We start from the raw sequence: 15,835 nt of genomic DNA, 5'->3' as shown, positions 1-15,835 counted from the left end.
TGGCGCATTAACCCACAGCGCCACTGTTATAAAAAGTTAAGAAAAGGTTTTCTAGATAAAAGAAATATTCTATGATGGCTACGGGGGCATGAGGGGTTTAAGGGAAAATTATTCATGGGCTAGACACATGTTAACATGGGTGACAAGACAGGCACTCTACCACAAGAAGGTTGGCAGAGGAAAGATGGAAGGTAGCTAGCAGGAGACACAGGGAGGAATGTAAGAGTTAAAGTGCACGGAGGTCAATACTATTAACAGATTGCAGGCGCTGTAATGAAAGGAAGTGTATGATTTACTGAATGTAAAACTGATGATCTGCTCTGTGAACCTTCACTCAATTCACAATAAAAAGTAAAGCAAAACAACCAACCAAAAACTGTCCAGCAGCCTTGGAAACCCTGTACAATGTTGCTACAAGTCAGAGTCGACTAGATGGCCCTAACAACCACCACCACCCTACAATTATGAACCTTCAGTGACTTCGTGGCTTCTGTTATTCCAAATAACCTTGTATCTGCCTCTTCTACTGGTAGTTCAGTGGGAGAATTCTTACATTCCATGCAGGAAATTCGGATTTGATTCTTAGTCAACGCAACTCATAAAGAACCACCACCGTTCTGCTAGTGGGGGGTTGGGGGTTGCAATGATACGGAATAGATTTTAGTAGCATTTTCTGACTAAGAGAGATTAGGAAGAAAAGCCTGGCTATCTACTTCCAAAAATCACTCAATGAAAACCCTATGGTGGATCACAATGGCTCAGTTTGTGCCATTATTGTGGGATTGCCAAGAGTTGGGGGGCAGTTCCATGGCAACTGGCAGCAATGACAAATATGCCATACATACCTCTTTGATGCATGTACAAGCATTTCTCCATGACAAAATACCAGGAAATAGAACTGATGGATCGCAGGCTACATGACCTTATCATTTCAATAGATATAAGCCAACACCTACCTAGAAGATACCCCCAAACTTTGTATACTCACTTGGAAGCCTGTATCCACTCATCATACAGTTCAAATGTCATGAGAGGTTCTGGCAATTCTCGGAGGTATGATTTCAGAGCTCCTGGACAGAAAGACCACATTGACCATGAGCAGTTACAACACAGCAGAGACAGGTTGGCACCAGAGAGCATGGCCCCCGGGAGTTACAACTGGGGATGGGTTTCTTGGCCACAGGAAGAGATCAATGATTTCCCACATTAACAGATCCGAGACCCAGGCAGTGAAATGGGGATGCCCATCTCCTTGGCCCGTCCACTCTAATTTCCCACCATCACCTTGGCACACCTGGGAGGCTTCCCTTCAAGACGTCCTAACTACCAAGCCTGGAAGCAGGCCCTAGTAGACGCAACAGAAGCATGTCGAGGAGTCCCTGGCTCAATGTCGCTGGTACGTAGCCATAGCCCCTCAGGTTCACCCCTTTCATCTCTATGTTACATGGGAGCCCGTTGCCAAGAGGCTGGGAACCCACCTGCAATGGCGTGAGGGTCTGCCGAATACTCCTGCACGTCCACCACGCAGCAGTCCAGGGCAGCTTTCAGCTTCTTCAGCTTGGAGGCGGAGGGAGCAACTCTGAAGAGTCCCTACCCAAAGGACAGAAGGGTCAGTGCACAAGCTGCAACTCTATGGTGCCAAAGCCAAGCACACAGATGTCCACTCACTTCTCTCCTCCACATGAGTCTGCCTGACACCACCACTTAATGCCGCAGCTATCTGCCTCCTACATGCTACCTTCTCCAAATACCAGCAGCTTGAGACTAGGAACAGGTCTCAACCACCGCTGTGTCCCTAGTGTGTAGCATCTAGTGTGCCACATGGTACTGCTTCATTAAGTACCTATTGGCGAAGTAAACCTTGGGTACTTGGAGTTCTTTTCCAAGTAAATTTAAGATATATTTTAGAGAAAAATTTGACTGAGGCCTGGTAAGACTTGAGAGTCCAATAAGTTGCATGCAGAAAGGTTTAGAGAATATGTGTATGTATGTGTGTGTGTGTGTACGTTTGGTGGTGTTGGTGAATGGATGTTCCTGTTACCACTGAATGTACGTTGAAATCCTATCCCCCCGTACCTGTGGACATGACCTTGTTTGGAAATAGGGTCTTTACAGGTGTAAATATGTTGTAATCCTATCCCCCGGTATCTGTGACTATGACTTTGTTTGGAACCAGGGTCTTTACAGGTGTTAGAAGTTACTAGAAGGTCACACTAGAGTAAAGTAGGTCCTAATTCAATATGATAGGTATCCTTCTAAAAAGAGGGGAAAAGACGCAGAAATAACACACACAGAGGGAAGACGGGACATGGGAAAAATGGACAGAGATGGCAGAGCTGCTGCTGAGACAAGGATTTTAATAGGATTTTAATAGGTTTTTAGTTAACGTGTTTTTTTAACCGTTTTTAATCATTGTTCCCAATTACTACTGCCCTAACTTCTCCCTTGTGTATGTGCTCCTGGGACTTGTAGCTGAAGGACTTAAGGGTGCAGAAGAAAGAGACAAGTTGGGAGGAGGAAACTAGAGGAGAGAAAGTATCTGGTGTCTAGGTGTCTTCTCTAACACCACCCTTTGTCTGAAGGGAAAGAGGGAGTTACTCCCAGAGCGCAAAGGACCTTGGGTTGTGGAGTGCAGGTTGTCCTCCTGGAGGTGGGGGGACATTGAGTACTGAGAAAGGAATGTGACAAAAACAAATGGGTTAATATCTAGAAGGGCATAAAAACCCCTAACCGTGAGGGGGAAACCAAGGCAATCTTACAGAGAAGGATTCTCCCTGCCTTCCAGATCTGTCAATTAAATGTTATGTTGATTCCCATCCCATCTCTGTTATTGGCTAGCAGTTGGACTTTTGTCCAGAAACAATGTTACAAGCCAACGACTTCCTGGAGCTCTCAGACCTTGGGCCAGACAAAGACAGATCTTCCCCAAAGCCTTCAGAGTCTTGTCAGTAATCTGAATTCAGACTTCTAACCTCCAGAACTGAGACCATAAATTTCTGCTATTTTAAGCTACCAAATTCATGGCACTTGGTTATAGGGACCCTAGAGAAGCAAACCATGGCAGTCAGAGGATAGAAGGGACCCATGAAGCAGGGGGAGAGGTGGTTGCAAGAAAGGCCAGGGGAATGACATCAGAGGCAGGGTTTGTCCATCTAGAGATCCCTGAGGATTATTGATGGCATATATAAATCAAACACTGTAACAGCTGCGATTTGCTTCAAAATACTAACGGCAGGTGTGGAGGGCAGAAGCAACACTATAGCAAGGAGAGAGTGTGAGAGATGGAAGAGTTAGCAGGCCAAACAGAACATATGACTCCTCAACCACAAGGTGGGTTTGAATTGCAAGGCAGGCGGTTCAAACCCACTACACACTCCTTGGAAACCCTATACAGAGTCACTAAGAGTCAGAACTGACCGGAAGGCACTTAGTAACAAACAGGAAGAGCCACTTTACATGAAACAGATACTTGATGATATTAACATTATTGTATTTTAGGAGTAATTATGCTATTCTAGTTGCAGTAAAATCTTAGAAAGCTAGAACCTGTGTACAGTGGACACCTGACAGAAGAGGATAGCTCACATCTTCTCAACTACAACAAATGACAGAAAAGTGGTTAAGACGGCACCCTGGTGGGAAATATGAAACCCAGAAAAACAGGGCAATCCCACCACCTTCCTGTGCTCACAGGTTTTACTGCCTATTTAAAAACATGCGTAGTGGTTACGAATCGGGCTGCGAACCTTAAGGTCAGCGGTTCGAAACTACCAGCCGCTCCGTGGGAGAAAGATGAGGCTTTCTACTCCCGTAAAGATTTACACCCTCGGAAACCCTGTACAGGGTCGCTATGGGTCGGACCCGACTCGATGGCACTTAACAAGAACAACAACAACAACATCTTTTAGACACATACTCTAACATTTACAAAAGAATGAATAGAATGTCTGGAATTTGCTTCACAATATCCAGGACTGGTGTGGAAGACAGAAAGGGGGGGTGGGGGGGGTGGGGGATGTCGCTAAACAATATCAATCATAAAGTGGGTGATATGGTCATTATTGTATCTTTACATAAAAACAAAAAACCAGTGTGGAAAGAAAAGGCCCAGTTCACCTGCCTCCATGGATACTCTTTCAGGAGTCTGCCTCACAATTCAGTGGAAAACATGAGTGATGATGCCCCAAGTTAGAAATGGCATTGTGTCCACTAGAGAGCTGTGTGGAAGGCCTGTCGCTGTAAATACGGCCCTGCAGAAGATGGGGGCTTTCCTCTGTAACATTAAGGAGACTGTTTCAGGGTACAGTAACGAGCTCTGGCAGCAGAGTGGTTATGAATTGGGCTGTAAACCACAAGGTCAGCAGTTCAAAACTACCAGCTGCTCCACAGGAGAAAGATGAGGCTTTTTGCTCCCGTAAAGATTTACAGACTTGGAAACCCTGTGCAGGGTCACTAGGAGTTGGAACCAACTCGACGGCACATAACAACAACAACATAAGGGTACGGTGGATCCTGAACCTAATCACTTCTAAGAGGAGGTCTTATAAAAACAGAAGAATGAGCACAGGCACACAAGCAGGGGGCAAGACAGGGCAGCCTCACGGGTCACCAACCGAGATTAGAGGAGGAAACAGCATGAATGAGACCCTGATATAGACTCTGAGCCTCCAGACTGAGAGAAAATTAATTCCTATTCTTTTCAATTAAAACCACCCACTTCGTCCAGATGATATAAAGTGAGGTGAGATGCACAAGAATGCCCAAACTTGCAGATAGTACCCACTTAACCTAGCCTCGATGGCTTCATAATCAGAACGCAACCAGAGGAAGACAAAAAAACAATTTTTGATAAAGGAAACAACTGTAAATTGCTACAATTTAATGAGCTTGACCTATACTTATGGATGTAGTAGCTCAAAATACCATATGAGAGGGAAGAAGTCTTCACAATAAGTATCAATCCTATCACCTTTATATACAGGGTAGATATGGATGGGCAACTTAGACATTGGCTACCTAAAATGAGGGAGCTATAAAGGCATAAAGTGACTGACTTACAAGTTTTCAAGAGGGAGTTTAGTTTCAGAGTGTGCAGGGAAAGGTAGAATCCCCACTAAATAATAGTTTTTCATCTTGTCTAGATGGGTCTGGTGAAAAGGGATGGGAGTTAGATTCTTATGATTCAATAGTGAGTAATTGTTATCATGACTAAATGCAACTGTCACAACTGTAAATGTAGAAGTTTTGAAACAAAAAGGGAGGAGTAGTTAATCTTACAGTCCAGGAACAGAGGACCCTAAGACCATCAAGAGAGAAGAGCATGAGCAGAATATGGGACCCCCATCCAGAGAAGCAGCGACACCAGAGATGGAGGCAGAGATGAGGACATGGAGAGAGAGAGCAGCTGAGGACTCTAGACTTAAGGAAAGAGAGGGAACATGTGTTGGCAGCCAGGAGGCAGACTTGCAGAATGTGCCCTTTGGTTGTTTAAATTATTATATATTCCTGAGTGTTTGTGTACATCCTCCCCACCATTAAAAAAAAAGAGAGAGAGAGAGAGGGAATAGAAGAAAATACTGTTGAATGAAGATGCACAGAGATGCACTCATTATTGCACTGAAATAATGAGTGTAAAACCAATGTTTTCCCATGTAAACTGTCACTCAATTCACAGTAAAAACTTTAAAGCAAACAAACAAACAAACCCACCCAATTGTAGCATTTCTGTTATGACAGCACGAGGTAACTAACTCACCTGGCACATAAAAAAAAGCCAAAAAACATGCTTATTTCAGTTTCTTTTGCAAATCCATGTGGTTGGCAAAAAAAAAAAACAAACCAAGCAACCACAACCGAAAACCAAAAGATGCCATTGATTCCAACTGAAGGCAATGCCACGTGTTAGAGAGTAGAAAGTCTCCACACGTTTTCTTCACCTTCATCTTCACAGTAGCAGATTGCAGGCTGTTCTTTGGTTGCACTGCTGGGTGAGTTTGAACCTGGCAGCCAGTAGGTTAGTAGTTGGGTGAGGAGGGAGCATGTGTGATGCTCAGGGATCTTTTTAGTACAGGAGGCAGCCCGCAGATATCTAAGTGTGCACTGGCCTCCTCCTCTTTGGCAGCATTTGCCATTTGCTTCAGTTACATGGGGCAAAATACTTAAAGACGATTTTACACTAAACAAGTTTAAGAGATACCAGACTCATGTCTCCCAATGAGTTTCTGAGCCCCACTATCTCACACTCTTTCCACCTCTGTCATGAAATCATTGTTGTCGTGCGTTGTCAAGTCGGTTCTGACTTACAGCGACCCTATCGAGTATACCTGAGGAGTGGCTGCTGGGTTTGAAATGCTGACCTTGTGATTTGTTGTTGTTGTTAAGTGCTGTCAACTTGGTTCTGACTCACAGAGACCTTGTATAGGGTTTCCAAGGAGTGGCTGGTGAACTTGAACCACCAGCCTTGAGGTTCAAACCGACCTTGCAGTCCAGGGCATTAACCCCGAGCACCACACCAGGACTGGCCTGTAGAAGAGGTCAGTGCTTAGCCGATAGCAGCACACCAGGACTGTTGTTGTTGTTGTTATGTGCCGTCGAGTCGGTTCCGACCCATAGTACAGGGTTTCCGAGGGTGTAAATCTTTATGGGAGTAGAAAGCCTCATCTTTCTTCCGCGGAGCAGCAGGTAGTTTCGAACCGCTTACCTTAAGGATCGCAGCCCGATTTGTAACCACTACGCTACCAGAGCTCCACCAGGACTAGCAGACGCCAAATACATACTGATTGACTGAGTGAGTAAAAGCAAGATGCCAGGGAAGGATTTACACAGCAACAAGACGGCAAGAGCCAATTCCTCAGACACCTTTCTCACATGTGGCTCTTCAAATGTACTTTCTACCGTCTCTAATCAATCCTATTTTCAGGAGGTCTAGAATTAAAAAATGGTAAGAGATGAATTTTAAAAGCAAGGAACTTATTAGGTCAACAACAACATAAACAAGGGGGGGAAGGACAACTCATGAGAGTTCGTGTGTATCAGAGTAGAACTGTGTTCCACCAGGTGTTCAATGTCTGATTTATCAGAAGTAGATCACCAGATCTTTCTTCCAAGGTGCATCCGGGTAGGCTCCAACAGCCAATCTTTGTTACCAGCTGGATGTGTTAATTATTTGTACTACCGCTGGACTTCCAAATGTGCTAAATATGAAGAAAGAATGAGGTCAGGCTGGAAGGCGGCCCTCAGTCCCTCATGGTCAAACCACACCAAAACATCTCCCATAGTCCTCTACTCTCCCTGAAAGAGTAAAGGCTCATGGGAGAAAACAGGACCGGTTTGCACGGTACCCTGTCTTAACAAGCTTGAGGGCCAGGGTAAGCAGTGATACAGGAGAAGAGAGAACCACGGTGGCCCTGTCAGGTGGAAGACGTGGCCGCTCCGGGCAGATGTGGCTGTGTGGAACCTTACCTCCTCCTGCATCCCACACTCCAGCAGCATCGTCACACATGCCTCAATGGGGAAGGCAATCTCCCGGCCACTGATCATGAGGTGCTCCTCCAGGGGCTTCCCGAAGGAAGGCTTTTCTACCCAGGCCTCTGACAGGGAGAAGCAAGACAGGGCAGTTAGAACAGGGCAGGTTTTGGAGGCACAGGTCAGTTTCCTTTTTATATTGTGAGCTATGGATAGCAGGGACAATGACCACCCAACTATATCCAAGGCTGCTGAGCGTCATGCTGCTTATTCACACCCACACAGCCACGCACCCACACCCCATCACACCCCTTAGAGACAAGCAGTGAGTGTGCTTTGCTTCCTTATCACTGGATCAAGTCCCCAGTTTATCATATTCTAGAGGCTCATCTCAATGTGACCCTTTAGGACAAAGTGTAAGGGCAGATGAAGTGCTGAGAGTTCATCTTGCCTGGGCAGGGGGCACAGGCTCCCTCCCCACCACCTCCAGCTTACCCTGTTGTGCTTTTATCTGAGGCAGCACAGCTTGCAGCAGAGTCAGAGACTTCCTGTGGTATTCCGCTTGCACTTCTATCAGCTGAAGACGCAAAGGTCAGTATTAGTCATTGCCAAAGGGGACAAATCCCAGACTGCTGCGGCTTGCAGACTCTCCATGCCCATGACAGAAGGACGTAGACTTCCCAAGCCCTCTTCCAACCCCCAGAGCAGGATGGGCATTCTTCCTCTGAAGCCTCTGCAACCGAAGTTTGCTATGCACAGGTGAACCGTAAGGAAATTGGGGGACCATCCAGAGCAGGAGCCTGGCATAGTGAGCCTGCTGTTGTCCCCTGACACCTTATCCCATATCCTATCCACCAAGCAAAAGGTCACATGGAGAGATGCAACAAGGTTGTTGAGGTTGTTAAGTGTTGTCAAGTCAGTTTTGACTCATAACAACCCTGTATAAGGATTACAAGGACTGGTGGGTTTGAACCACCAACTTTGTGGTTAGGGGTCAAGTGCTTATCCTGCTGTACCATACGAGGACTCCAAGTATTGATAGGACATTTAGAAATCCATCTGCCTACAAGATATAGTTAAGTGCCACCTGTTTGCACATGGCTAGGTTTCTACAAAGTTAGATGAATAATATATAACTGATCACAATGCTTGCGGGTTCCTGAGGTGAAATTGCTCTGGCTAGAGTAATGTAAACCAAAGAACAAACTCCTCCAAGGTGTGCTGTGCAGGCAATTCAATTAGTTAGAAAAGCTGCTAAAATGTTGATAAGAACAGACATTAAACTGTGAATGATGGCGATTTCATTTATTTTCAGAATCCTCTCCCACACACAAAAATACTGGGAATGTACTGGGGATGGGGAGAAGTCACTATCTGAATGTTTGATGTGGAAGGAAGATACTATTATCTTCAAGTTAGGACATAAATAAATCAATGGGGACATTTAAAAAAATTAGAATATTGAAAAAAATGGGACACAAATTGGTCTAATAAAATGCAGAATGTCGTATGTTCTAGTGTAGTGTTGTTGAGTTCATTCCTACTCATACTGACCACATACAGGGTTGCTAAGGAGCAGCTGGTGGATTCGAACTACCAACCTTGTGGTTAGCAGTCTAGTGCTTATCATACAGTGCTACAGTAGGATTTTATTAATTTTTGAGCTACTGAAGTTAAAGAGTGCTCCTTAAAAGCCAGGATGGCCAGACTTCATCTCTTTTACTTTGGACACATTTTCAGGAGGGACCAGTCAGTGGAGAAGGACATCATGTTTGGTGAAGTGGAAGGTCAGAGAAAAATAGGAAGACCCCCAGCAGGATGAACTGGCCAAGTGGCGGCATCAATGGGCTCAAACATAGCAATAATTGTGAGGTTGGCCCAGGACCGGGCAGTGTTTCATTCTGTAGTACATAAGGTCCCTATGAGTCGGTACTGACTCATTGGCACCTTGTGACAACAACAGCAAAGTTAAACATAACTTTCACAAGAAAACAAAAACAAAAAACCAATGGATTATACTTGGAAAAAACAAAAAAAAAAGCTATTATTTTAAAATAAGCTTTCCAAGTTAGATGTAAATACATTAGCAACTCCACTGAACTTCTGGATCACCAAAGAAAATCGGGACCAGGCAGTGTTTTGTTCTTCTGCACACAGGGTTACAACTGAGTCAGAACTGACTCAACAGCACCTAATAACAAAAACAATGAAAATTTGGATCCACAACAACTCTTCTATACTCATGGAAGCACTGAACACTTTTCAGGAACTCTCTCCTTTTTGAATCCTTTATGTACTCTTTATGAGGCCTGGTGGCACAGTAGTTAAGCTCGAGGTGCTAACAGAAAGTCCAATAGTTCGACCCCACCAGTCACTCCACGGAGAAAGATGAGGCAGTGTGCTTCTATACACCTACAGGCTGGGGAACACCACGGAGCTGTTCCACTCTGTTCTGTCAGGTTGCTAGGAGAGCAATGGATTTGCTTATGCTTTGTTTTTTGTTTTTTGTTTTGTTTTTTTTATCTTCTTTTTGTTATTCTGTTATTTGCCTAACCATAAAGAAGAGTTTTAGTTCTATTCCCATTCTTTATCACCTTTTTTTTTCCCCCCAGTTTATAATTTTTCTCTCGAAAGTTTCTTTTGACTTGCCTTGCATTTACCACAATAAAGGTAAATACTTGTAGCGTAGTTTTCAGACGGGGATGCTCTAAGTCTGCTTTAACATACAGAGTGCAGACAAGTGGGCATATCATCTGCCTCTTACCTATTTGTCACCATCTTTGGCAAAAAGCTAGGTAAAAACAAACATGTGCTTTGTGGGGGATTATCTTTCTATGTCTTCTTCACCATTTCCTGATTATCAGAGACTAGCGTTTCTCAGCCTCTGCACAGTTGCCCTTTGGGGCTGGATAATTCTTTGTTGTGGGGGCTGTTATTAGGGGCACTGCAAGCCATTCAGCAGCATACTTGGCCTGTACCCACTAGACCCCAGTAGCATCTCCCCAGTTTCTAAACATTGCTAAAAATCCCCTTGGGGGAAGGGGCAAAATAGCCTGCAGCTGAGAACTTTGGTATAGATCAGACTTGCAATAATCGGCAAGGATGGGGTTGCTTTTAGTCTTATGTTTTGAGAGAAACACACATGTAGAACGTCAAAGCCCCACTCTTTTCTGAGAGGTGCTCAACCCAGGGGCCAGAGGTCTGTCCCCACATCCCCTTCCTATTTGAACCATGACTCCAGCAATCACACTCTGAGCAGTCGCGCCTTTTGGGACCCTTACCTTTTGAAAGTAGTTTGCATAGTCAATTTCTTTGGCCACAAAACTGTACATGTCAGCTGAGAGCTGGTCCTGTGGAAGGTAAAATAAACAATGAAGACACAATCTACAGCAACAGACTGTGGCTAATCCTGGGTCCAGACATCACTGGAGAAAGAGCCTTAACCATTGCGTACGCTTACTTCTATCCTAGTTGATTCATTACAAAGCTTTCCCAACTATGACTCCAGAGAATGAGTAAGTGTGAAAGAACACCTATACCAGGAGTTCCCCGGGATTTTCACACACGGGGGAGTGACGTGCAAGGTATTCCCATACATCTCCACAGCTTGTGCCGCTATTCTGACGTAACCTCCAAGTTGAACAGGATGTTGCTGTGCTCCTCCCTTGCCATTTCTTCCCTTTGATCCTTCTAGTGCTTGGCTCTCTTTTATTCTTCATTATCAAGTAGTTGATCCCAAGGATACGGGCAAGAGATGGAAATGTACCGGTTGGCAGGAAGAGGGGCTAAGACAGGTAGGATTTGCTGGCTCAAACCTTGGCCAACTATGGGCTCATCCAACATCACATACAAATCTACAAATCTAACAGTGTTAGTCCTCACCATTAGCTCTTTGTTGTTGTTATTAAGTGTCGTCGAGTTGGTTCTGACTAATAGTAACCCTGTATAGGGTTTACAAGGAACAGCTGGTGCATTTGAACCATCAACCTTGAGGTTCAAAACTGATCTTGTGATCAAGTGTTTATCCTACAGCACCACTATAGCAATGACCACAAGCAGCATCTGAACCTGGTGTCTTCTCCTCAGAAGAGAACAGTTTTCAGTTGCACAGAACCACCCACAGCCTATACAATAACAGCACAGTTCGAGCATGGCACATCTCTTCGAGCTTGTGTGTTCACCTATACAACGGTGTGGGTGAGGGATAACGTGGTCTCTAAGGTTCCTCCTGCTCTGGGGGCCCTAGACAGGGGATCCTCAGAAGAGTCATCTAGGTGAGAAGAGAGTTGCCTACGTGTTCAGGCTGAGGTAAACCCAAGAACAGGAAAGTCCACTAGATGTTGGTGCTTCATGAATGATTTCTATAATCTGAGCCCCTCTGGCTGCCAATTAAGGTTTTTTCCTTGGTAAAAACATTGGGACACACAGGAGCAATCTGTCAGAGAGATCTCAGACACAGGTCACAGGTAACAACAGAACCAAGTCACAGAGGTGCTGGAGGAAATCTGTTCTAGAAATGTCATGAACTGTCCAGTTTCAGAGAAAACAGGAAGGGAAACATGAATTCGCCTGCACTGAGCGGTGTCTAGGAGTCAGGCACAATGCTAAAGGGAATTCTAATCTAACTCACTTATAAGCATTGAATTTCCAATTTGCATTGGATACTTGCCCACATCTCAAAAGTATCTATCAGAGTAGGAACTTAGTAATAATTTGGTAAAGGAACAATTGAGAAAACTGAGGTCCAGAGATGGTCAATTTTCTGAAAGATAAAATGGGCTTTGTTGTTAAGTGCTGTTGAGTCAGTTCTGACTCATAGTGATCCTGTATAGGATTTCCAAGGAGTGGCTGGTGGGTTTGAACCACCGACCTTGCAGTCCAGCACATTACCCGGCCATAATTTCCTTTCACCAAAGGAGTCCTGAAATGTACCTCTATGTAGGGCTGCTGAGTCAAACAAAGAGGTAAGAGAAAGAGGTTTTGTCAGGAATCAACCTTGTCTGCCATCCCCCCCACCAGCTCTGCTCAAGAGACCCCATCACCAGCCTGGCTGTGGTGAGGGGGACATTTCCTATTTGGAAAAAGAGATGGGGGCTAAAAATGGCTCAGCAGACAAAGGAAGGGAAGGGCTCCTGAAGGGCTAAATGTCAATTCAGATACACAACATCTCAGATACACATATATCAACATCTCAGTACCTGAGCAACTCAAGAGATGTCAGATGTCACAAACGTCTAAAACCAAAGCCCACGGCCATCAAGTCAATTCTGACTCACAGTGATTCTGTGAAGGGTTTCCAAGGCTAGAAATCTTTATGGGAACAGCTAGCCTCATCTCTCTCCCACAGAGTGGCTAGTGGTTTTGAACTGCTGACCTTGCAGTTAGTAGCCCAATGCATAACCCACTATACCACCACAGCTCCCTGAGATTGAGAAAACATTTAAATCATCAGAAATTTCTCAATAGAAAAATGAACTTTTAATAATCCAGAGTTGGAGCTTAAAAGGAAAAACTTCATTTGCTTTCTGATTGTGCAACTCATGCATGCTCAGAAATTTAGAGTAAACACCCAAATTCACCAGTATTTCCACCACACAGAGATTGCCTCTAGATACCTGTTTCTAAAAGTCTTATTTTTGTTTGATTGACTGGCTAACAAAAAGTATGACCAGACTGCTTTGCAACTTATATCCCTGCTTTCTAATGGTTACAGGATATTTTATTATAGGGATGAACTGTTGTCTCAGTTACTGGACACTGTTTCCAATTTTTCACTACTACAAATAACTGAATGATCACATGTTTCTACAAGTTTATACCCAGCCATTGATCATTTCCTGGGATAAATTCTGCAGCTAAAAATTATTCCTGATTAAATACTGCCTTACAGTTAAATTATAAAAATAGTTGAAAAATAATTTTGAATCAGGACATTAAGGTTTTTGATAAAAATTGCCAAATATCCATTGGAAAAATCACCATACTACAAGGAGTAATCTATAAATACTTTGGTGGTTTTTCATAGTAACCATTTAATTCTATTAACCACTACTAAGTTCATATGGGACTCTCATTAGCATGTTTTTAATTAGCATTCTTTTGATCTAAGGCTAACTTATTTCTAGACTTATTGTCTATTAATGTATGTTCCATGGTCCATTTCTTATTAACCAAGTACGAATGTGGCGCTGTGGGCTAATGTGTCAGACTGCAAAGCCATTTGAACTGCAAGGTCGGTGGTTCAAGTTCACCAGCTGCTCCTTGGAAACCCTATACAGGGTCGCTATGGGTCGGAATCGACTCAACGGCACTTAATAATAGCAGTGTTCCTATGAAAGACTTCATCTCTGCAGGAGATTCAAAACATTCGTAGAAAAATTCTACTATATTTATTTCCAAAAGGGAGCCTTTTTAAAGCTCCCTTGTATTTATGTATAAGACTTGAGAGTTCTTTAGATTAATGAGGTCATTGTCCTCATAAAATACTGTTAACATTTTCCACTCAATTTTCCATGCCGTTTGCTTTCTATCTTTTTTGGCACTGTACTTTTATTATGGCTTTTGCATATATTGTTGTTGTTCTTAAGTGCCATCAAGTCGGTTCCGACCCATAGAGTCCCTGTATAGAGTTTCTGAGGAGTGACTGGTGAGCTGGAACCGCCAACCTTGCAGTACAAACGGCTTTGCAGTCTGGCGCATTAACCCAAAATGCCACACATGTATTGTTGTTGTTGTTAACTGCCGTGAAGTCGGTTCTGACCCATAGTGACCCTGTATAGGGTTTCTGAGAAGTAGCTGATGAGCTTGAACCACCAACCTTGCAGTTCAAACAGCTTTGCAGTCTGGCGCATTAACCCACAGAGACACACCACGACTCCACACATGTATTAGAACTATTAAATTGTTCTCTTTAAGTTTCCCCTCTGCGACAATATGCTTAGACAGGCTTTCTCAACCAACAACACTGCTGCTGTTGTCAGGTGTTGTCAAGTTGGTTTCAGCTCAGTGGCTCTATGAACAACAGAACAAACCATGGCCTGGTTGTGTAGCGTCCTCAGGATCATTGCTGTGTTTGAGTCCACTGTTGTGACCACTGTATAATCCATCTCACGGAATGTCCTCTTTTTCGCTGACCCTCTACTTTACCAGGCATGATGTCCTTGTCTGGAGACTGGTCCTTCCTGATGACATGACCAGAGGACACTAGATGAAGTCTTGCCACATTGAGTTGGTTCCAACTCATAGTGACCCTGAATAGGGTTTCCAAGGAGCAACTGGTGGGTGTGAACTGTGTACCTCACATCCACACCAGAAGTCCATTTTAAGAGGCAGTAATTCACGCTGCAATAATTCACCCAAATTCATTACAATGACATATATTTACCGGAGTCCTGCTATGGTGCTGCATGACAATGCACTGGACCGCAGGGTTAGTTTTAACAGCAAGGTGAGGGTTCTAAGCCACCAGTCACTCCTTGGAAACCCTATACAGGGTTGCTATGAGTTGGAATCAACTCAAGGGCACTTTGCAACGATAATAACATATATATTGACCTGTTGTTGACCCCACTGCACTCCATGGGGTTTTCAATGGCTGTGATCATTCCAAAGTACAGAGCCAGGGCTTTCTTCTAACATGGTTTCTGAATGGATTGGGACCACCAACCTTTTGATTAGTAGCCAAGTGCTTATCCATTTTCACCAAACGCAGCTCTAATCAAATTAGCTTGGGGAAATTCAAAATTTCACAATACTGACTTTTCCCATTTAGGGGCATACATGTCTCTTAATTTTATAAAGCCCTCATGGATTTCATTAACACTATTTCTTTCATAACTAGCCTGCATTTCATAGTTTTTAAATTGCCACCCCCATCACCCAAGTTAACGTGTGTGTACCCTCTACCTAATGAATTACTCTCCCTTCCTCCCACTCCTGGCAATTATCAAAGAACGTGTCCTATAGTATGAAAAACTTTTCTTGACCTTTTATAGTAGTGGTCTCATATAATATTTGTCATTTTGTGAGTAATGTCACTCAGAAAAATGTCCTCCAGATTCATCCATGTTATGAGGTAATACATAGATTCATCATCATTCTTCATTGTTGTGTAGGGTTCCATTGTGTGTATGCACCAAAGTTGGTTTAGCCATTCTTCCACTGATTGTCTCCATCTGTTTGCTATTGTAAATAATGCTGCAATAATGGGTGTACATGTCTCTGCTCTTATTTCTGGAGGATAAATATCAAGGAAGGATTTGCTAGTTCATACAGTATTTATCTTTCCAACTTTCTTGAGGACGCGTCACACAGATTTCCACAATGGTTGCACCATTTTACAGTCAACAAGCAGGAGTCCTGGTGTGGTGCT

General features: G+C 43.8%; 1 protein-coding gene across 1 annotated transcript in view; it reads right to left on the bottom strand.

Annotated features, from left to right (window-relative positions):
- ARHGAP44 (Rho GTPase activating protein 44) overlaps window positions 1–15,835 on the bottom strand; it is a 226,997-nt gene that overhangs the window by 41,906 nt on the left and 169,256 nt on the right. Inside the window, exons 10-14 of the mRNA XM_006863511.1 lie at window positions 10,746–10,814; window positions 7,960–8,041; window positions 7,462–7,589; window positions 1,479–1,590; window positions 989–1,070 (exon numbers count right to left, since the gene is read on the bottom strand). Coding sequence (XP_006863573.1) covers window positions 989–1,070; window positions 1,479–1,590; window positions 7,462–7,589; window positions 7,960–8,041; window positions 10,746–10,814 — 473 coding nt within the window. The remainder of the gene's footprint in view (window positions 1–988; window positions 1,071–1,478; window positions 1,591–7,461; window positions 7,590–7,959; window positions 8,042–10,745; window positions 10,815–15,835) is intronic.

Source organism: Chrysochloris asiatica, unplaced genomic scaffold (assembly GCF_000296735.1).
Source record: "Chrysochloris asiatica unplaced genomic scaffold, ChrAsi1.0 scaffold00054, whole genome shotgun sequence".
Taxonomy (NCBI): domain Eukaryota; kingdom Metazoa; phylum Chordata; class Mammalia; order Afrosoricida; family Chrysochloridae; genus Chrysochloris; species Chrysochloris asiatica.
This window is presented reverse-complemented; position numbering and strand designations above follow the sequence as displayed.